General features: G+C 39.7%; 2 protein-coding genes and 1 long non-coding RNA gene across 7 annotated transcripts in view; 2 read left to right on the plus strand and 1 right to left on the minus strand.

Annotated features, from left to right (window-relative positions):
* Positions 1–17,201, plus strand: thrap3b (thyroid hormone receptor associated protein 3b). 5 transcript variants are annotated; one of them, XM_071500829.1, is made up of 11 exons: positions 1–254; positions 6,903–7,063; positions 8,621–9,430; positions 10,649–11,260; positions 11,901–12,067; positions 12,228–12,339; positions 12,457–12,532; positions 13,242–13,423; positions 13,777–14,008; positions 14,462–14,611; positions 15,661–17,201. In XM_071500829.1, the coding sequence occupies exons 2-11, from the start codon at positions 6,936–6,938 to the stop codon at positions 15,886–15,888; spliced, it is 2,697 nt and encodes an 898-aa protein (XP_071356930.1). In that variant the 5' UTR covers positions 1–254; positions 6,903–6,935; the 3' UTR covers positions 15,889–17,201. The 5 variants fall into 5 exon arrangements, 4 of the variants coding, with proteins under 4 accessions (XP_071356930.1, XP_071356927.1, XP_071356928.1 ...); XR_011693958.1 differs by lacking the exons at positions 1–254; positions 15,661–17,201 and adding exons at positions 3,063–3,454; positions 14,116–14,237 and having other exon boundaries at positions 14,462–14,598; XM_071500826.1 differs by lacking the exon at positions 1–254 and adding an exon at positions 3,063–3,454.
* The window catches only part of eva1bb (eva-1 homolog Bb (C. elegans)), a 10,711-nt gene continuing 5,851 nt past the window's right edge, over positions 16,851–21,710 (minus strand). Inside the window, exon 3 of the mRNA XM_071500833.1 lies at positions 16,851–20,777. Within this exon, the coding sequence (XP_071356934.1) occupies positions 20,350–20,777 (428 nt within the window). The 3' untranslated portion in view covers positions 16,851–20,349. The remainder of the gene's footprint in view (positions 20,778–21,710) is intronic.
* The window catches only part of LOC139634402 (uncharacterized), an 11,070-nt gene continuing 7,348 nt past the window's right edge, over positions 17,989–21,710 (plus strand). The window contains exons 1-2 of the long non-coding RNA XR_011693959.1: positions 17,989–18,125; positions 20,452–20,865. This is a non-coding gene — a long non-coding RNA (uncharacterized lncRNA). The remainder of the gene's footprint in view (positions 18,126–20,451; positions 20,866–21,710) is intronic.

Genomic DNA, 21,710 nt, shown 5'->3' on the forward strand with positions numbered 1-21,710 from the left:
TCACCAGCAGAACCTGCTTACAACACATATAACTAGCAGCTTTCTTCAAACAGCATCATTGAAATCGCTTCCAGAGCGTGACCTATTTATAATTCAGACGTGATTTCACCAAGTAGTTGTCAGACAGGCTGCAGGAGGCTGTGCACGTTCTTATCACCTTTCGCTGAGGTTTCTTCTTCACATGGTTGTATAAACGAGGAAGCAAAGACATCTCGCTCTTCTCTGACCACAGTGCTTTCACTCTCCCCTTCAAGGTGAGCCATTTTCTTTTCACTTGATACATGCTTTACATGTTATGTGTTTTTACAGTATGCCTTATAAATATTTCAGAGCATGCTGAATTCTCAGTTTTTTTCTGAGAAAGCAGACTCTGTAATACTTTGTGTGTGTTTGTGTATATATATATATATATATATATATATATATAAACTATAGATATAAAATGACATATTAAAACTTGAAAACAACAGAAAATTACTAGATAAAGCCACTGAAAGCAACACAGTTATATACAGTTTTCTTATTAGTCTAATATTTAATGGTCTCAGTAAGTTCATCATCATTTAGGTTTGATGCTTATTTGCTTTAAAAACAGAAAAAAGTTGCTGTGCTTTAGAGAAAGACTAAAAATGAACTTATCTGGATGTAGAAACTATAACATTTAAAAAAAAATTTCACTAAGTAAATGACAATACTTGGGAATTATCTTGTATTTTGAAGTTGTATTTTTTTGCTATTTTTGTTTTTGCTTGTCTGCTTTATTTTGAACGATGACACAAATGCTCCATAAGTTTCATGTTGCAGTGAGTTAAAACATCACAGTCCCTTTAGCCTTTCTGACTTTATTTCAATTTAATCTCATGACCTCACTGGTCAAAGTTGTCCTCTGCCCCGTGGAATCCAAACCTCCGGAGAGACCATAAACAGCTCGTAACAGTGAGGGGCCATGCGTGGTTCTCCATTGTGGCCAAAGGAGAGATTTGTCGGGGTTAATTTTAACTTTGGCACGTCCAAGTGTCCAACACCTGTGCTGCAAAGGAAAATGACAGTGAGTAGGAACTGTTTGCATATCTTTGTCGAAGGTCAACGAGGGGTGATTTGATCACTGCGTGCCATACTGAGTTGTGAAAATTCAAACCAGGTCTTTTGTAGAGGCTGGCGACTGGATGACATATTATTGTGACAGACATTTGGGTTTAAGGCTCAACTGCACCTCCTGTCAGTCCTTGACATCGTTAGATCACAGTAGAGAAAATAGAGGATATGTAAAGCTTGGCGTTCCTTGGCAAAAGCATGCATCATCAAAAATGTAGAAAATGCTTTCCTTTCTTTGAGGATAAAATAGTTCAAGTGACTTAATTTGCCATTTGCTAAGGTACAAAGTAAATCTACATTGGAAATTCAACAAGGCAATTCAAAATGCTGCAGATGTAGACATTGAAACAAGATATACAAGAAACAAGGCAACAGAAAAAGGGAACACATAAAAGTACACATAAATAGGATTTTAAAAGGAAAATAAAGAAGAAATATAAAAAAGCTGAAATGGAATAAGATTAAATAAGATTAAACATGAGAATTCCACAATTTTCTCAGTTGACCAACAAAGAACAAAGAAAAGAAGGAGAAAAACGAGGAACATACAAGTCACATGTTAAATGAAAAAGGGAAATAAGAAACCCCAACTAACATTTGTCAAACATAATGTCAAGATATTAATACTGAATACTGCAGTCACAAATCAGCACTCGTACTTATTCATGACTGTGGTATAGACGGTATCACAGTATTGCCCTCAGACAATGGATATAATATACATATAAACTATTATTGGACATACTATGCTTATACCTCGTACAAATACAGTATTGGTTTCTCTGTTGAATCCTTTTGTACACTCACACATTGTTTGCCACTTCTGAATGAATGTCTGTGCATGGGAGATGGAAAATAGGAGTAAATGTTGATAAAGACACAATGACAAAAAAAATCAACAAAGCATAAAAGTTGTGGATTACAAAAGGAGGATTGAGAACTCCAGTCTAGCTGTTGAGGATTGCTTTCTTCCTCGCTGTGTAGGATTACAAATCCACTGAGGTCAACAGGTGGCATGTGACCCAACAAGAAGACTAAATTTTACAAACAGGGAAGCCAGTGATTGAGTTTGTGCTCTTCTTTTCTGTATTTTGTGATAAAACATGCCTCACCAAAATTGAGATGCATCCCTTTAAAATGATTTGAATGGATATCGTCATACTTTTCATCCTATAGAAAGAAATGACTAATATCCTCATGGGGAACACCATCAGACAGCAGATTTTTACAACATTAACATGAATAGAGTCTTTGAAATAGATCTGATATCTGTTTCCCACTGACTCTCATGTTTCCAATAAAAACACACCATTGAGATGAGACAGGATATAACTTTAGTAACTAACTAAGTGTATTTGTGTTTGGTCCCTGAGTGGTGTTCAGGCTGGAATCTGTCTCTGCGATAGGAGGCATTATGTGGCTCAGTCTGGTAAAAATAGTGCACAGCTCTACAGACACTGAAGACACGGCTGATGCCAACTTAAAGCTGTGCTACAAGACAGTTGTGTGCTTGGGTGGAGTTTTAACACTTTCCACTAATGAATAGGCAAACTATGCGTTTCACAGGCAGTGACAGGGCTCAAATGTCTTTTATTTTATACACCGAACAACCAATCAATAAAGAAAATGAATATCTGCAGTGATAAGAAAAATAATAATTGGTTGAACCCTTTTTCAGTTTTTGTTCTTAGTAATGTGCCAAAATTCTTCTTTTTTCCTTTTTAATATCATGAAATAAAATGTAAAAGTGCATTAACATTTGTTTTTTTAAAAACCTGTTTGCTGCACAGGTTGAAAATAAACGAAACAAGTTAATTTTCCCCAAAGTCTTTCAAGCAAATGCGTATGTACCTGTGCCACAGGTGGCACTGAAACAAGAAATACAGCTCCAGATAATGAGACCTATTACATTTCATTCCCAGTGTAAACAAACCAGCTTTCTCGCCAAGTCACACAAAGTCTCGCGTGATTTGGACGTAGCGATCAAATATAGATAGCATCGTGAGCTAATTCATCGTTAGCTGGTGTTAAATCTCGACGCCCCTAAACAGAAACATTTAGCACAATTTACAACCACGGAAAAACATTCCCTGATATGTACGGTAGGGGGTAACACAGCAGTCCGAATGCCTGGCCTCTTCTGAAGGCTCAGTCCGTTGCGTTTGTCCAGCTCGTCGGGAGACGTGCTGCTGCTAAGAAGCTAGGTAGCTAACGTCCGTTGGTTGGTCTCCGCACGGTAAAACCAGGAAGGAGGGACCAGACGATCAGCAAGGCAGCCTGGCCTCAAAGGTTGCTCCACTTCTGCAAACATTTATTCATAAATATCAAGCTCGTCCAGTCTGCTGAAAACGGGAGACAGGTAACTGCGGCTCGGTTTCATTTTGGAGCTTAGGTCGTGGTCGTTGAAGTTGATTGACGACGTTGAAATATTGAGTAACGTTAAGTATCGTTAACGTTTGTGCTTCCAGGAGCACTATCGACAGCCAAAGTCAGTTTCTCTGGACTTCATTATTGTCTACTGCAGCTACACCTTCAGCAAAACTAACTAAATATTGTTGGCGTTATTTTGTCAGGTAGTTAAATCAGTTTATTTGCTGTAACACAGTGGCACCGGTTCTCCTAACCTTACATTGTCTCTTTGCACTCAGCTTTAATCATTGGTAATCATTTACTAAATTAACTGAAAAAACCCCAGAATAAATTACCTAAATGTCCACTGATCCCAGCATAGCTTGTGTTAGTCAATTGTTGCCAGGTAAAAATATATTTGTAACTTTGGGTATGGATAAAGTGTAATACATGTGCAACAGTTTTGTTTAACAGTTATCTGATGTAGAGCTGGACGATTAATCAATGAATTGATCGTCAGGAAATTAACCTGCAGGTATTTTTTAAATCGAAAAGTTTTTTTTAGAAAAAAAAATCAAACAATTTATCTGGTTCCAGCTCCTCAGATAAATAAACTGAATATTTTTAGGGTTTGGACTGTTGATTAGCCAAAACAAGATATTATAACATGTCACTTTGAGGTTTGTGAAGTTATTCAGAGCATTTTCACTATTTTCTGACATGTCATAGACCAAGCGACTAATCCATGACTCAGTGGTGCCTGTTCCCTGTAGTGCACAGGTAACCTTATATTGTCTATTTGCACATAGCTGTAAATGGTGATGATTAACGAAAGTAACCAAACAAAACAACAGAATTTGACCAAACTGAACATTGAACCGAGCTTGATTTGTGTAAGTGAACTGTTATTTTTTACCCTGACATTTATGTCTTTGTTTTTGACCAGGTGAAAATATATTTATAAATTGAATTTGGGATAAGGTGTAGTACTGGTAATTCAATGGTTATATTAATCAGTTATCTGATATTATAAATATTATTTGATGTAGATAAATATTTGTTTTCTACCTGCCTCATTTAAAAAAAATTAAAAAAAATTCCCTCAGGGATTAATAGAGTATAACACATATGAACCAACCAACCCAGTTAAACTTGATTTCTTAACTTGTGCAGCTTTAACTCAGTTTTCTGCTACTGCTGTGGTCTTCTCTGGTTCACAAGTTTCAGACTAATATTTCTATTTATGGTTACGCTGTGAATGTCTTAAGTTGGGCAGTGCAAACACTTCTCCATAGAACATCAGTCCACACAACCAGCCTAGCTACTTTTCAGGGTAAACCAGAACCAGTTCTGCATTAATTAGTATACCAGAGCATGTGTTATTAGATTGGTGACATGAGTTGAGGTGAGAGACAGGAATAGCCCGGCATAGGCATATTTACACTGCATGCTGAAATTTATTAAATGCTCTAGATATAAGAAATCTTCGCCTCTTTTACTGTCAGAGACAGCATGGTGCGATGAAATGGAAAACTTGAAATTATTCACACTGACTTTCACTTCCTTTTTTGGTTTAACGTCAGAGGGGGAGCTGGGCTTCTACAGCATACAACAATGTGGTGAAAGTGAACTCACAAATGTTTCCCACTAAAATTATCATTCAGGTCATAAATAAGGTCTGCAGGGCCTTTTCCAGCCCACAACAACATCAGGGGTGATGTTATGAATACAAACACTTAAAAGACCAAATTGTTAACCATGAAACTTATTATGCATTTTTGCTCTCTATGCATGTTTAGGCTACTAATATACTATTGAGAATGCAGCCATGCTACTGGTAAGGACTAGAGTGGTCAAATACCTAACAAAGAGGGGGACCTTGGCATACAAAGAGGTATTTCTTACCTTAAGTGTGTGTGTTGAAAGTCTGATGTTCAGAGGAAGAGCAATAAGAGGCTTTTGTCCCCTAGATTGCCTTAAGTGGCTTGCTTTAGATTTGGACAGACAGGGGAAGCCGTGAAGGAGCAACCATTGTTCAGCACATAGCAACTGTTGTGCCCTTAAACATGAAATAAATTAGGCATTCCAGTGAAAGAACCCTGTTATGCATTTCAATGGATCCTCAAAGGGAATCTTAAATAAAATGCAAACACCTAACAGGACAGACTTTGACTCAACAGTAGGAATAGTGGATTGACGTCATTATTACCAGGGACACTGGCTCTTCAACATCCTGGTTCACATCCCAGTTGTAATAAAAGCATTCTCCTAGCCAAACTGCACTAAAGCAACACTACATGCTCCAGGGCTGCTGCTTTGTAAGAGAGTAATGCTTGCATCTTTGTTTTGAAGAGGAAATGCTTGCCGTTGAATTTTTTTTTTTTTTTTAGTTATCACTTAAGAGTCTCACCAAATGGGGAGCAGAAGAGATGAAGAAGCAGCTCAATTTAGTTGGATAAAATTGTAGACGTGCCTGGTAATTTAACATTTTAACTTTTGACAGAAACTAGCATGTCAATAAAACAAAATCACATTTTCTTGATGTCCTTAAAGTCAGACACATCCTTTTTTAAACTTTTTCTTGTGACATTTCCTTGTCAGGCAATGTAATCAGTGTGAAATTCAAAAACATGAAATACAGTTGTATTGTGATTGCTGTCATTAATCTTGATTATCTATCTCAAGGATTTTGGGAACAGAATTGTGCGTCATCAAGATTATTTTTAGCTGCAGAAGAGTCTACATAACGCAATTTTTTTAAATATCAAAGATATGTAGTATTCTCATTTTTGCTTTCAGAAATGAATGAGACACACACAGCTCACTTGTAGCTCTGATCAGATTTGACAAAAGATGACAAAATCTCCTTAATTAAGCCTGATTCACTTTGTGTATCTTGTTAGGGGAAGGCATGTCCTTGGATACTACTTAGGTTGAAGTGTGTCTGATGTTCAGCCAGCCGTCACTCTTCAGCAACAGCCCGAACATCATGTGTGCACAGAAGCTCTGCTCCTCCTGTCTCATATTGCTGCTGGCTCATGTGCACATGTTTACATGCTGTTCCAGCTGTCTGCTGCAGTTTTAAAGTGGAGCTGCTGGCCCCTGTGTGTTATCACCACATTGGTTTTGATTTATGTTCCTCTGACAGTTCAAGGTCATGTGGGGCTTTAGGGGCTGTCGATGGCAGGCTTGAAAGCAGCTAGGTGCAGAGGTCTTGATGACGGGCGACAAGGTGTCATGTACAGTGTCCAGTCCTGGCCTGTCAGCAGGTCTGCAAATGTGTAGCTGTACAATCCTGATTAATGTGGAGGATTTGTTTGCTTTTGAAGAGCATTTTTACCCAACATTGTAACCTTTAGTATCTGTTTCAGTCCCACAGTGAATAAGTAAATTGTGTGTGCGTGCAAAACATTAGCATCAACAGTAAGTAACTGAATCCAACTTTTTTTTTTTTAAAGGAAAAGAATATTGATACTGGCCTGACTGCAAAGATGTCGAAGGCTCCGGATTCTCATGCCCAGTCCCGCTCCAGATCAAGGTCCAGGTCTAGATCCAGATCCTACTCCAGATCTCACTCAAGAAGCCGCTCCCGCTCAAGATCCAGAAAACGTCGCTATAGGTAAATCTGGTTATGTTGTTCTGTGAGTTTATTTGTCAGTTTTGGGCCTGATTTTTAAATTCTGATTATAAGTATGTCATATAAACAATATCAATCAATAAACGTGTGAATTAAAATTTGCTCTGTGATATTAGTCACTGATTTAATCAAACATGAGCTATATTGTTGTGTTAGTATCGGTTTGGCCTGTTGACTGTACAAAGCAACAAGGGAATGGTCAGCTCTTGTTTCAGTTGTGCGTTTAATCACTGTTTGCCTCATCATGACAGCCATGTCATTCAGTGATGAAGCACTCCAGTGAAGGACTATGCAGTTTCAGTCAGGGTCGCTTTTAAAACTGTTGGCGTGTTTGTTTAAACTAAACTTCAAACAGAAGTCCAATTAGTGCTCTCAAATGATTTCTTATAATTAAGTCAACAGGTTTTATTTTGCAAGCTGTCTAAGGTTTGGTATTTCCCTGATTTTTAATTTTTGGGGATTCTTATTCGATATAGTAATGTAGCCATTTTGGCAGAGGTGGTTTCTGATGCTATCTGACTATCCAGCATGCAGTCCAGACAGAGTATAATAGCTTTGTTGTGCTTCTTTTGCTTGACTCAACTCACTCTAGGTTTTTTCTTGATTTGCATAAATGCTTTTCCTTTTTTCCAGGGGAAGGAAGGCTGATAAAAAGCCCCAGGCAATTTGCATCAGCTCACCTTCAGTCTCGTGTAGGAGTCTTCAGTCATCATCTGTATTTGTGACACATTAGATCTCAAGATGTCAACCGATATGGCCAATATAATGTTTCATTTATTAAATGTTATTGTTTTTCCTCATATAAACATGGGAGTGTTTCCCTCACTGGCTACCACGTTGTTATCAGTCCGTGTTTGTGTTTGAAGTGACAGTGAGTTATTAAAGTGGATTGTTTCCCTGAAGAGCTTTATTGCCACACTGCAGGCCATTATGTGGGCCTGGGTGTTCACAGTAGATGTTGAGGAATAGTTTGTGTGATCTTATTTCAACCTTTTAGAGTCTTATAATAAGAGGGGTTGTTTAGAGAAGTGTCCTTTCTCCACTGTAGCTATCATCAGGTGGCATAGACTCCATCTGCTGGTCAGATCAGAGATGATCAGTTGCAGCTTGCTCTGAATTAAACATTTCATTTTACTCTTTAATGTAAACTCTGGCTACAGTTTTGGCTCAGTGGCAGCTTAATGGTGAAAGAAGTAGAGCTTGTAGGTTAATTCTTGACCATGGGAACAGCAGTTTGAGGAAATATGTTATTTCTTATGTTTTAGAGGCTTTCAATTGCATCTGTATTGTTTAATCATTTGTTACATGGATGGTTTATTTGTTTATCATGTGACCCAAAGTTGAATTTCACAGACAGGTGATGTTGACTGTTGCTGGTCTTAATTCAGTGTCTTGTCCAGGGTCCCCGTGTTTCACGGATGTATTATTTCCCCTAAGAGAAGTAGGTTTGTAGTGCCTGGCTCTGAATTTGCTGACAATTGACCAAAGGCTTTGCTAATGTTTTTTTCTTCTGTCTTTTCCTTCCTCTGTCTCATTCAGTTCTAGGTCTCGTTCCCGCTCCCGTTCACACTCTCCATCCTACAGAAACTATCCTACCAGGGACTATCAGAACAACAGAGGTGGCTTCAGAGGTTACAACCGCGGCTATAGGAGGCCGTACCACTACCGAGGCAGAAACCGGGGCTATTACCAACGTGGTCATTACCAGAACAGAGGAGGAGGTGGTGGCTACAACTATAAAGCCAACTGGCAGGGTGGTGGCGGCGGTGGTGGTGGTGGTGGTGGTGGAGGTTGGCACGATCGTCACCATGACCAGGACCACCACTCACACAGTCCAAGGAGGGGGCGCTCACGTTCCCGCACACCCAGGAAGCGCTCAGGCAGCCGCAGCCGCTCTCGCTACTCTGATCGCTCATCGTCAGGCAGATCTCGGCGCTCCAGACGCTCCAGCTACTCCTCTCGATCCCGGTCCTCATCCCCACGCCATCGCAGCAGCAAGGGCAAACCTGGCCCCAAGGATAAAGACAAGGTAGCAGAAAGTCAGGTAGAGAAATCAGGTCAGGCAGCAGAAGGCAGCGCCATCGAGAAGGCATCTGGAGGCAAATGGATCGACTATGACACCAGCCCCAAACGAACCAGCCCGAAGAAAGATGATGCTCCGTCTGGACCTGACAGCAAAGGGTCCGGAACTAGTGGTCCTCTGTGGAAAACCATCGGCAGCGCATCGTCCCCTTCAGCCAAGAGCCCAACAAAGTCAGGACAAACTGCCTGCTTCAGCGGCTTTGGGTTCTTCTCAAAGGAAGATGCCAAAAGCGGAGATAAAAATGTGATCTCTGCTGCCTTCAAAAAGTATGTCTGTTACTTTTTTCTGATTTAAATCTAACTGCATTGTTTTCTGTTTAATTTACTTTAATTAACAAATTATGAACGTTATTTTTCTTTCAAACATGTTTAGCCTTTTTCAAAGATCCTTGGAAGAATACAGGTTAAAAAGGAATGAAACATAAGACTCCTGATTTTAACTGCATTGAGAATGTAGCCGGCTATTTTCTGTGCACTGAGAGGAAGTTGTATGAAATCCCACTTACTTAGGACGATGGTGGTTACGTGAGTATAATTATTGCAATGTGAGTACTATTTGCATTAGGGATGGGCATTTTTCACAAATGATCAAGCTAGCAAATCAAAACATTGGTTGGTTTATTTGCCATTTGGGCAAACAGTCAGCTGGAAATGATAATTTTAAGTTTCTGTGTTACTTTTAAGTCCAGTCTGTGTAATGAAGGTGAGATTGTCATCTCAGGTTCCACAGACGGTGAATCAGCATTGTTTAGATAAACCAGGGTGTTGTGAGTCCATGTCAACTGAAAGGATAATTATTAATATTGACAGTAATTAATCAAAAGCTGTCTAATATATGTTTTTTTATTTTATTTTATTAATTGGTTAGGGTATATTTTTTAATAGCCCCTTAAAGGGACAGATATGGGAGTGTAATCAATACTTTTTTAACAAGTCATCTCCAAAAGGATGAAGTGGTTGCTTAATGCTTCTTGGTTTTTAAGAAGTTTATCTCATTTTTCTGTGAAAAGTGTGTGTGTGTGTGTGTGTGTGTGTGTGTGTGTGTGTGTGTGTGTGTGTGTGTGTGTGTGTGTGTGTGTGTGTGTGTGTGTGTGTGTGGTTTCAAGGTTTTCAGAAATACAACTGTGACACTGTTACTGACTGTAGTGAAAAATGACTTCTATGAACACTCACAATACTTGTACACTACTAGTGTTAGTTTGGGTCAAGGAAAGATTAGACTTAAGGACATTTCAGCAAGAAAAAGGTCAACAGAAGTTACAGTCCAATAACTGACATAGTAAAGACAGTTTTTGCAATGCTCATCCCTGGTGTGTATAACATTTTTCACTTTCAGCTTGTTAGAATATGTTGTACTTTTGTAGTCTTGTGTTTTTTTCCTCTGCCGTTGTTTGTTTTAATCTTTAAAGTGTTATTCATTATAAGTATATTAGAAGTGTACCTGGTGTGGCAGGTACTAAAGCTCAGGTTGGTTCTCTGTTTCAGGTTCTTGGCGGAGAATAAAAGCAAAAAGCAGGCAGCTGAAAAGGAGAATGGGCGTGATAAGGATCTGAGCACTGCAGACAGAGAAATAGAGAAAGGAAACAAGTCTGGAGAACTTTTCAACATCTCGTCCTCTTCTTTCGGCGACTCCAAGGAAGACAAGACCCATCCCTTCTTTGATGCTGGAGAAGAGGAGTTCCTCAAGTCTCACGGGCTGAAAGACCGGGACATTGAGGAGGATGGCGACATCAAACCAACCTTGACAGCTCGGGACATTTTCGGGAAATGGGGGGATGAGCCAAGCTATTCAACGTCCTACCCGTCAGTTAAGGAGACAAGCCGCAGAGATGCAGAACAGGCTGAGCCCATAGATCACATGGAGGAGGATTTGTACCGAAGCCGCAAGCACAGCTCAAAGAAAGAGGAGAAGTCCAAGAAGAAGGAGAAGAAAGAAAAGTCCAGGAGGAGTCCATCCCCTCCCACAACTTCTAGAGAGAAAGACCGCCCACTGTTTCCTGGAGCTTTCCCTCCTCGTGAGGAGTCACCTGTACGACGACTGTCAGCTTCAAGGGAAGACTTTGAGCTCAAAATCGGTTCTTTAGACGAAATTCCCAGGTATGTGCAGTAATGCCATTCATATACTGAACGCTGCCTTACTTACTGTATTGGCCCAAATATAAGACAACTCTCCCTTTTTCACCAAAAGTCTTGTCTGTCATTCAAACTTAATGTTAATCCTGTATCGTGTAGTCACAGACATTCTCCTGTCAAACCTTGGGAAGCAGTTGAAAGGATTTTCTCTGGTTTTAGCATTTTGCAGACTGTCCTTTTGAGCTCCCCACCATAACTTTTTGTTACATGACAATTGTCGGTTGCTTCTGTGGGTTAAGAGACTGAAACTGGACGCAACACGTCTCCAGTAACAACAGGAACTGTAGGTTAAACTGGGCTTTATTGGAGTCCCTTTTATCAACACACCAACTTTTGTACCTCAGTCAAGCATAAAAATGTCTGATATTTTGACTTTTTTCAAATTTTTACTCAGGTTTTCGTGAGCAAATTGAAAATGTTCTTTTGTAGAAGCCGGTGGTGCAGGTGATATATATTAATTCAAATAGAATATCTGAAAACGTCTAGTTCACATATAGAATGTGACCTCTTTGTCTTATATTTGGGTCAATACTGTAGTTATTTCTGCATTAAACCTTTATGGTACTTCTTTCAACACTGTTCCTCACAGATTATCTTCTTTCAGCTCTTCCCTGTCTAAAGATCGTCTCATACCCCGAGATCTGCTGAATCCCTCTAAGAAAGATCCAGAGTTTCGTTCCATTTTCCAGCACATTCAGTCAGCACAGCTCCGTCGCAGCCCCTCTGAGCTGTTTGCTCAGCACATAGTCTCAATCGTGCACTACATCAAAGGTATAGTATGATCTGTGCTGGTTTGGTCCAGACTCAAGGTGAAAGGCAACAGGAGTTTGGACGGTTGACAAGTTCTGCTGAATATTTTGTTATTTTTTTCCCCATATGTTAGTTGTTGCCTGTGTGTGTGGAATAATACCTTTTTGTTGTGAATTTGCAGCTCAGTACTTCCACTCATCAGACATAACTTTAAGTGAGCGGTTTGCCATGTACCAAAGAAAAGCTGCAGAGGTAGAAATGATGAAGCCAAGGAAGAGCCCAGAAATCCACAGGTATCTACAACATCTAACGATCTGATCTTGTGTAATTCATTCAACAAAGCATTTCCATTGTGCAGTTTTTTATATAATTATTGCCTACTGACATGAAGGCTTTCCCTGCTCTCCTAGGAGAATTGATGTTTCCCCCAGTGCCTTTAAGAGGCACTCTCACCTGTTTGAGGATATGGAGGAGACGAGCTACAAGGTGACCAGCACTTTTGAAATTTGACGTATTTGGAACAAGCAAATTTGAGACGGTCGAAAGCAGCAGTGTTCAGCTTTGTGCTTTTCTTTCAAAGGATGCATATTTCTAAATCAAAAGAGCCCAATTGTGTTTTGTAAGTGCCAAGCAACCCCCCCAGCCTATGAGATATGGTTATTGATTGGGTATATACGAACCCAAGCAAAGGCTAAAAGGAAGTGAATTAAGATCCAGAGTCCAAGCCTCTCAAGGGACGCTTATCAGTGCCTTTACCTTGTAAGTATTTTTCCTAAAAAGAAAAAAATCAAGCCGCTAAACAGCTGTGAATTCAGTTTATTTTAATATGCTACATGCATGCTGCTGGTTATCACAAATACTTTTATACTGAATTCTGAAAAGTAAACGTTTTTATAAAATAAGAGTTTCGTATTATACTACACATAGTATTTCACTGCATTTGTGCCAAAGTGTTGCTGAACATAGTAATGTAATATTTGTCAGTATTCACGTTTTGTTTTAACCACTAGAGGGAACACAATATTTATATATGTTGTACATCTGTATTTGTTTTGCAGCTTTTCATTTGTTTGTCATGTTCATCACGTATTTATGAATCTGTGAGGATATGTGCACTTGATTGCTTCATTCAAAAATTGCCCATCAGTTTTGCAATCAGTTGGTGCAGTGGTAAAAAACACATATCTCTCTGCAGGATCCAAGTAAAAAGTTCAAAGGTGACGTGATGGACCTTCGGCTGGATATAGAAAGACGTAAGAGGTTTGCAGGGAAAGAGCGCGACTACAAGCGTGAAGGTGCCAGGAGCCCAGGAGGCTCCCGAGGGCCGAGCAGAGAGAGGTCCTCTGAGAAATCTGGAAAACACCACAAGAAATCCAAGTATGTTCCATCTGTTGTGTTGTTTTTCAGACACATGCATTAGAGGCCTTGGAACACAGCCCTGCCTTAGTATTGTACTTAAAATCAGCAATAGGGGATTAAGTGTGAGGAAGATTTAGAGCAGTGGCTTCCAGTGTTACTCAGGACATGCTGCAGTGCTGATAGCAGAGGCGTTAAGATGAATGGAACCAGGACATCCTCTCTGTCTTCCTCCCAGCCACCTAGCCCTTTGCATTAGAAAGATCTTTTTTCTATTTCAAATTCAATATAACAGTTGGGGGACAAAATTTACAGTCCTCATTCAGTGTAAAAATGCATTTCAAAGTTTATGGACGCTCATATTTTTCTCACAGGAAGGGTAAGAAGAAGCGGGAGCGCTCCCCGTCCTCCTCTTCCTCCTCATCCTCTCCATCCCCTTACCCTCCACCATTCAGAGGTAAAGAGTACATGGGAGAGGGGATGGAGCACCCGGAGGAGGGCTACAGTCACTCACGTTATCCTCCGCGGGACTGCAGTGGACCTGGAGACAGAGGCCCTCGAGAATATGAGGGCCACAGCACAGAAAGAGGCCGGGGCCGTGGATTTGTAAGTTCCTGTCTCAGCTTTGTTTATTTCTTCTGCTGTATTCGTTTTTTTCACTGAGGTACTGACATCTCATCTTCTTGCAATTCTCTGTCCTAATGGCATCACAGTAGACTGCGCTTCTCTGCTCTGTTCCTTCCTCCTAATGCTAAGGAACATAATGTGGATGATGATGATAATGATGATGACACTCTATCATACATATTCCATGCACTACCTGATTTTTATTAAGGTAATGTAGCGCAAACCAGTGAAACCTCACCTCATCACTAAACTAATGCCTGATTTCCATCAGTATGGCCTTTAATTGTGTATTCTGTTGTTCTCATCGTCCCTGGGTCTGGTTTTTTTGACTTAACTTACACCAGGTTTATCAAAATATTCTTCCATCTTATTGTAGAACACATGTTTGTGTCTTGACTGCAAGTTGAAATGTACCTGTTGTTTTGATTTCAGTTCCCCAGAGTCAGAGGAAGGGGTTGGAACAGGGGAAATTATCCAGGCAACAACAGCAATGGAAACCCTGCGAATATGAATCCTCCAGTGCGCCCTCCAGAGGAGGAGTGGGACCCTGAATACACTCCCAAGAGCAGGAAGTATTACCTGGTGAGTCTCTGTGGATACTAATTCATTTAGTGGCATATGTAGAAGTTTAAGGCTCTAAAAAATTAGGTGTTGCACTGAAATAGAAATAAAACAAAAAAATAAAATGAATGATGGCTGAAAAGTCATTGATAATTAATAGAAACACCTGTGCTTTTCCTACTGTGACGTCAACAAAATATCTGCTGTGAAAAAGGCTGATCAACCTATTATGCTGAGCAGTGCCAAAGTTGGACCAGGTTTGTTTTTCTCGCATGGGATCACTGTTGGTTCGTTTGTTCCTTCCTTACTGGTTTGAAATGGGCAGGGGTGCACCAATCACAAATTTTTACATCAGGATTTAGCAATCAAAATATGATGCAAATGTAAAGTTAGTATAGTTTAATCAGTTTATTGATGAATATAATAAGGAGTTTATTTTAACTAGAGCAAAAGCAGTAATCTTGACACGAGAAGGGGTTTGCTGCACAGCAAAAAAAATCAGTCCTGCATCAAGATGATCAAAATAATCTGAAACTGTTGTGATAATCCATTAATCATTAGTCATTTCAAGCAAAATGCCAAATGTTCAGTTGTTGCACCCTCTCAAATCTGAGGATTTACTGCTTTCCTCTCTTTTATTTCACTGTGAACATCTTTAAATTTTGGACTGTAGGTTGGGCAAAATTAAGTATGAGGACATTTGATGACGCCCCTTCAGGGAATGATGGCTGGTGTTTTTCCACTAGTTTCTGACTATTTAATAGACCAAATGATTAATCAATTAGAGAAAATAATCTGCAGATTAAATGATAATGAGGATAAGTGTAAATTGAAGCCCTAGTTCTGAACCAGTTTAGAAACTCTTCATATTTATTCAAACCGTTTTGTAAATCTTTTATATTATTTATTTAAACACTGTAAAATTGCTTAAAATGTGTAAATAATTATCAATAAGTTATAAATTGGTCCAGAACTCAGTCTCCACCTCAGTTTTTTTTTTTTTCTTGTGTGCACTTGACTTGTGCTTCTCTTATTCTCATCTTGACCTTTAACATCCATTTCCCTTCCAGCATGATGATCGTGATGGAGAGAAAACCTGGATTGACAACCGTGGAAGAGGTCGGGGTTCCTTCCCGACTCGCAGGGGACGTTTCGTTTACCGAAAAGGTGGCAGCAGCCCGAAGTGGACCCACGACATGTTCCAGGGAGGAGAGGAGGGGCAGCTGGGAGACGACAGCATAGAAGTAGACCATAAAGACACAAAGATGGCTGGAGACGCCACCACCATGAAGCAGTAAACTGCTCCACATCATCATCTACACATAAATCAGCATCACAGTGTCAGAGTGCTTACAGTGATGAAGGGGTTATTTCTCCCTGTTTTCTCCCCTCCATTTCATTTCATCACCTAACGGTTAAAATGTGTCTAGCTAAAGTGAAGAAAGAACTGTAACTGACTTGAATGAAAAGCAACACTTGGTTACTTTTGTATGTGAGATGAGCTTCAATTCAGTGTTTTTTTTGTTTTTTCTTCATGTAATGTGAGTTTGGTTTTGTTTAGCAGCTGGATGACTTAAATGTATCTTTTTAAGAGAGCGATTACTGAGGCAAGTTCTTTGAAAACATAAAATAAGAAAAGCGTTTGTGCCTTAGAAAATAAAAATACAGTAGTGTGTTCTTGTGTAACCTGTTTGAAGGTACAGCCCCAGCTATAAGAGGTATAACTGTACTTCTGTTTGTCAGTGTAGGAATGCATTCACGTTTTTTTTTTCTTTGTTTGGGGCTGTGATAAATCTTTGATGTGACTGCATGAAACGTTTGATTCATACCTCGTTCCATGGGACCAATCAGTTGTGGGCACCGGACTCATGATTCGTCATTTACAAACGATCAAAAGTTACTATCTGTTGAACCCCTGGACGGTTGATGTTTGTCACTTATATTATTCAAGCTTTTTCACTTCACCTGTCTTTCTCATTAGGAAGTGAACATATGTGTGTGTGCTGCAGTATATTCTCATTGATTGTGGGTGTTTTCAGTTAAAAACAAGTGTAAATTTAAAAGAATTGGCACCAAAATCCTGTGATTTGCTTTAGACAGTTAAACACGTAAGCTTTTCCTGCCTCTCTCATATCAGTGTAGGTAAGTGGGTACCTTTGTTTAGATTTTTAATGAAAAGAGATAGTACATGTATAGAATTAAACAACCTAAATTATTGTAATCTTAACATCTGCGGGTGGGAAAATAGAAACTGAATATGTTTTTTTTTTTTTTTTTTTTTTTTAATGCACAAACTGCAGTCATTCTCACACAAAGACCTGCAGTTTAATCCTCTGTCATTGAACCTGAAAATGAAAAAGTGAAGAAAATCCTGAAAAGAGGCAACAAAAAAAGAAAGTGTATTTTTGAGAGGAGTTGGCACAAACTAGCAGAACTAGTTTTGTCAATCTCCCTGTGCTGCTTCGTCCCACTTTTGACTGTACATACTGCATGTACTAAACAAAACTGTAGGACTTTTTTTGTTTAATCAGAAGCTGAAAACTTTTTTACTGTTCTCAAGAGCTTTGAATTACTTGTCTTTTAATTTTCAATAAAATTTTCTTTGATTCAGGGCAATTCTGTAAGTGTGATTTTTGATATTTATTTATTTCCACGTTAAGAATAGACTGTAGTTTGTAATATTGTTTTCTTGACTTTGGCTTTATGTTCTTATTGTCCTTATGTGTAAAATATTGTTTATTATTGCAAAATCAACCTCTTTTTTTCTGCTAAAGTTTCTGTAAATGGGATTTTAAACAATAATATAGCAACAATTAACTAATTAACTCTGTGTAACGATATAGTGGAGAAATGGTGTCCTGGACAGAGAACAAAGTCACCCCCTATTCTGTGTTTGTTATCTGAGCTTATCTGTTGGTTGTTTTGGTATCCTGGAAGGCGGCATTTGAGTTGAACCAGTCCTCCCCTCATTGTGAGATAGTTTGGTGCAGTAATCAGGGTTCAGGTGAAAGCCACTGTCCAGAAGTGTTTTGCATAGAAAGGCCTTAAAAGGTCAAAATATCCAGTTTTAAACGTCTTTACCGGCTCCGTCTGTGTCGTTTGTGCGGCTGATCCGACTGTGGAGCCGGTAATGGTCTGGCTTTACCAAGATGTGTAAATCTGCGAGCTGCCAAAGAGCTTCAGCCTGACTCAGAACCGACTCTTCCTCTCCTCCATGTGTGAGTAACTTAATGGCATTACACATCATGTCTGTTTTCAAAGGTAACCAGCTACAGCAGGCATGATAAGGTTAGCTAACTTGCTGTTACCCATATTGTACATGCATTCAACAAAGGTTGCTGTTGCTAGGAGGCTAACTGCCAGCGTTGCTATGGAGCTGAGCCTACCGCAGCCGACGTCACCGCTTCAAGTGGCACTAACGGTCGTTATGATGCTAGTGAAGTGGTAGCTTTTAGCATAGCCGAAAACCAGGCTTCACATTTGATGAAGGTGACAAAATACAAAAAGAACAATAATGCACTTGCTATCGTATTAAGTAAGTAAATATTTAATGTTTTAAATGTTATATGGGCAATACATGAACAACATTAATACTAGTCTCATATCTGTCCAGTGGCTGGTTAGCATAGCTTAGCATAAAGACTGGAAACTAGGGGAAACAGCTAGCCTGGCTCTGCCTGAAGGTTGTTCTTATTATCTACAAAACTATTTGCGGTAGCGCATACAGTGGTATGTCTTTTTAAATTATAGAGGTTATATTTCTGTCAAACCCAGACCCTAGAGAAGCTAGTTTTACATGGCTGGCGTCAAAGAAATGTAGTCAGTGAAGCGAGGGGGAGCACAGCTTGGGATGGGTTCTGATCGACAAAATACCCATTTGTTCAGCTCCAGCATTAACAAATTTCTTGTCATACATTTATCTCACTCAATCTTTTCTTTCTCTTTGAATATTAATAATGCTGCCACTAAAAACTGTTGTGTCTCTGCCCTCTCAGCCAACACAAGGTAGGTATTATTATTATCATAGCCTTTAGTTACTTGCAAATGTTAATGAGATTTGGTAAAGGATTAAGGATTCAGATTCAGCAAGTTACTGGATTTTAGTTGAATAAAATGCTGTAAAAACCCTATCCGCACTGGGCTCCACCTTTTTTTAATACTTTGGACAGAGCTGGACTAGTGGTTTCCTCCTGTTTCCAGTCTTACCTTATGCTAAGCTAACCATATGCTTGCTGTAATTTCACATTTACCTACAGCCATGAGTGATATTAATATGTTCACAAAAAATGTGCTTCCTTGACATGTCATCAATTCATTATCATATTTATTGGGCAGGTCTCATGAAATTTAAAAAGGTGATACAGTATCATGGTGAAAAGCAATTTTAAGTGTATGTTTGAGCTGCTAAAGAAGACAGGTCAGGGTCACAGGCCAAACAAAACATTAGGGTGAAGGATATTTTCATTCAGATACTTGTGAATAAACAATTTGTCACAGATTCAGCACATACCATGAGGGCATGAGTGTCTCATTTTGTCTGTATTGAGAGTTGTTTCTCTGTAACAATCTCCAATTCAGCCAGTACTACTTACGAACCCTGAAGTAACAGTTGTAACATAATCAGCCTTTTCATGAGCGCAGGAGGAAAATTCAGCCAGAAAACTGACTGCCTCTTGGGACATTGCTTGGATTTACTTGGGGAAGCTCTGCATTGGTAATATCTACAGTACAGCTGAGGTAAATGGCTCTTTCATAGCCCCAAACAGACATGTCTTTACCAGAGTGTGGGCAGTGTTGTAGCTGGGACGGGAGGGAGGTGCTGGGAATTGTGGAAAGAGACACAAGCCGATGTAAAGGCAGGGACAAGACTGGAGGGCCTCTGTGGGGAAAGGTCTTCTCTCCTGGGCTTGGCCCACTAAGAAACTGACTCTTTTACACTAAGGCTGCAACTACTATCAAAAAAGTTCTGGTTGTTTCTGTAAACACATTGTTGGGTTGATGATGCTGGTTCATAATTCTGGCTTGTTTGGGGTACTATTAATGCACTGCTGGGTTGCTTATGCTGGGTATTCTGATTGATTGGTTGATTTGTAGCTCTATCCCCATTAATCAGTTTGTAGCTGTATTCTGATTTGTTGATTTGTAGCTGTATTCTAATTGGTTGATTTGTAGCTCTATCCCCATTGATTGGTTTGTAGCTGTATTCTGATTGGTTAGTTTGTTTGTGGCTCTATTCTCATGGGTCAATTTGTAGCTTTATTCTGATTGGTTGATTTGTAGACATATTCCGATTGGTCAGTTGATTAAAAAGTAACAAGAACCTGAACCTTAACCTAGTACGGGTTAAGCTCCAAAAACACTAGATCGTACAATTCACATAATGCAACTTATTACCCTCCTTTTTTAGACCCTCTCTGACTGGCAAATGCCCACATCTTTCAAACCCTGCAGGCTTTCTGGTACAAATTGGAAGACCCATGTCTAAGCTGCGATAACCTGTGACATATTTATTAAAAAATTTTAAAAAGCTCCCTACTGAGCCACAGAAGACATTATACAACCCTTTTCACAGGCTGAGCATCATTTCTTGTGATGAGTAAACTTATGTGCGTGTGTTCAATCAGTGGAACACCTCTTTACCATTCAACACTTTGGGTCTCCATGCAAATCAAGGTGAAAAATGTTTCAGTCCGATATACTGTACGTCCTGCCTTTTGCAGTCTATGGGGTGTCTTTTTAAGGCACAGTCAGAGTGTCTGTTAGTGGTAATGCACTCGTCCAATAGTCCCTGTCCCTGTGACCAGGATGTCCGGCTGCCCGTTCCTCCAGATCTCCCTGACGATTCGTTCTCTCTCCTCCAGACGTCTCGCCTTCTCCAGCTCCTCAGCTGATGCAAACACATTCACACTCCTCAGAGTACCGTTTGACTGGCTGCTGCGATCACTCATGGGTCCTACTGTCACTTTGGGGATCTCTGCCTCCTCCCCGTCTTCATCTGCGATGCTCTCCTCCTCCTCTTCGTCCTCCTCCTCACTGGACTCCTTCAGCTGTCTCCTCTCAGGGGATGGAGGGGGTCTCCTGTGGCGGCGAGTCCTGCAGGTGATGCCGGCCACCAGGAGGCAGAGCGCCATGAGCAGACCGAAACAGACGCCCATCATGAAGTAGAGGGCGAAACTCTCTGGATTGGCTGCACGGGCAGGAGAACATAAAGAAAGTACATTTACTCAAGTACTGTACTCAAGTACAGTTTTGAGGTACTTCACCACTTTTCAGAGGTAAAAATTGTACTTACTACTCCACTACATTTGTCTGACAGGTGCACTTATTAGTTACTTCTCAGATTAACATTTTATATTAACCAGACACCCCCATTTTTGTTCAAAAGGCTGTAAATCATGTACCTGGAATAAAAAGGTTATTGTTTTTCAGCCCTTTTGATTACAGTCATAACCCAGGTCTCCTTTGAAAGGCAACTCTTTTTAAATTGTATAACCAAAAAATCAAAATGAATATAAGACATACGAAACCAAAGATACAGAGGCACAAGCATGGTAGTAATGTCAGTTTCTGCCACACCTAAAGTAGCACTACCAAGGCCAAAAACATTTGGTATAATATGCTTGAAAAATAAAATGCCTTGTTAAAGATTAAATCGGTAGTCAGTCCCAACCTTTGTGGTTCATGACCCCTTATAAAAAGTCAACGTTGCCACATTTCACATGTTTATGGGTGTTCTCAGTTTTACCAAAGAGATATTTCCTCCATAAACTTGTGGTAGAAAAAGTACTTAGATCCTTTACTTAAGTAAAAGTACCAATACCACAATGTAAAAATGCTCCATAATAAATAATTTGAAATTCCACTTGAGTAAAAGTATATAAGATTTATTAGCAAAATTAGCTTCAGCTCCTGTGACTGATATGATACCTCAGGTTGTTAATACTGATGCATAAATGTTGTAGCAGTTGTTGCTGGTCAAGGTGAAACTAGTTTGAGCTAGTTTGTATATAATTTGGTCCTTTCATCTAGTGGTTGCCAACCTCCAAAGGCTCAAGATAAATCTAAGGGGATGTGAGATGATAAATGGAGTATGAAAGAAGAAAGAACAAATTCCACTACA

This window comes from Trachinotus anak, unplaced genomic scaffold (assembly GCF_046630095.1).
Source record: "Trachinotus anak isolate AG129_WGS33_773 ecotype Australia unplaced genomic scaffold, CSIRO_AGI_Tana_v1 ptg000016l, whole genome shotgun sequence".
Classification (NCBI taxonomy): domain Eukaryota; kingdom Metazoa; phylum Chordata; class Actinopteri; order Carangiformes; family Carangidae; genus Trachinotus; species Trachinotus anak.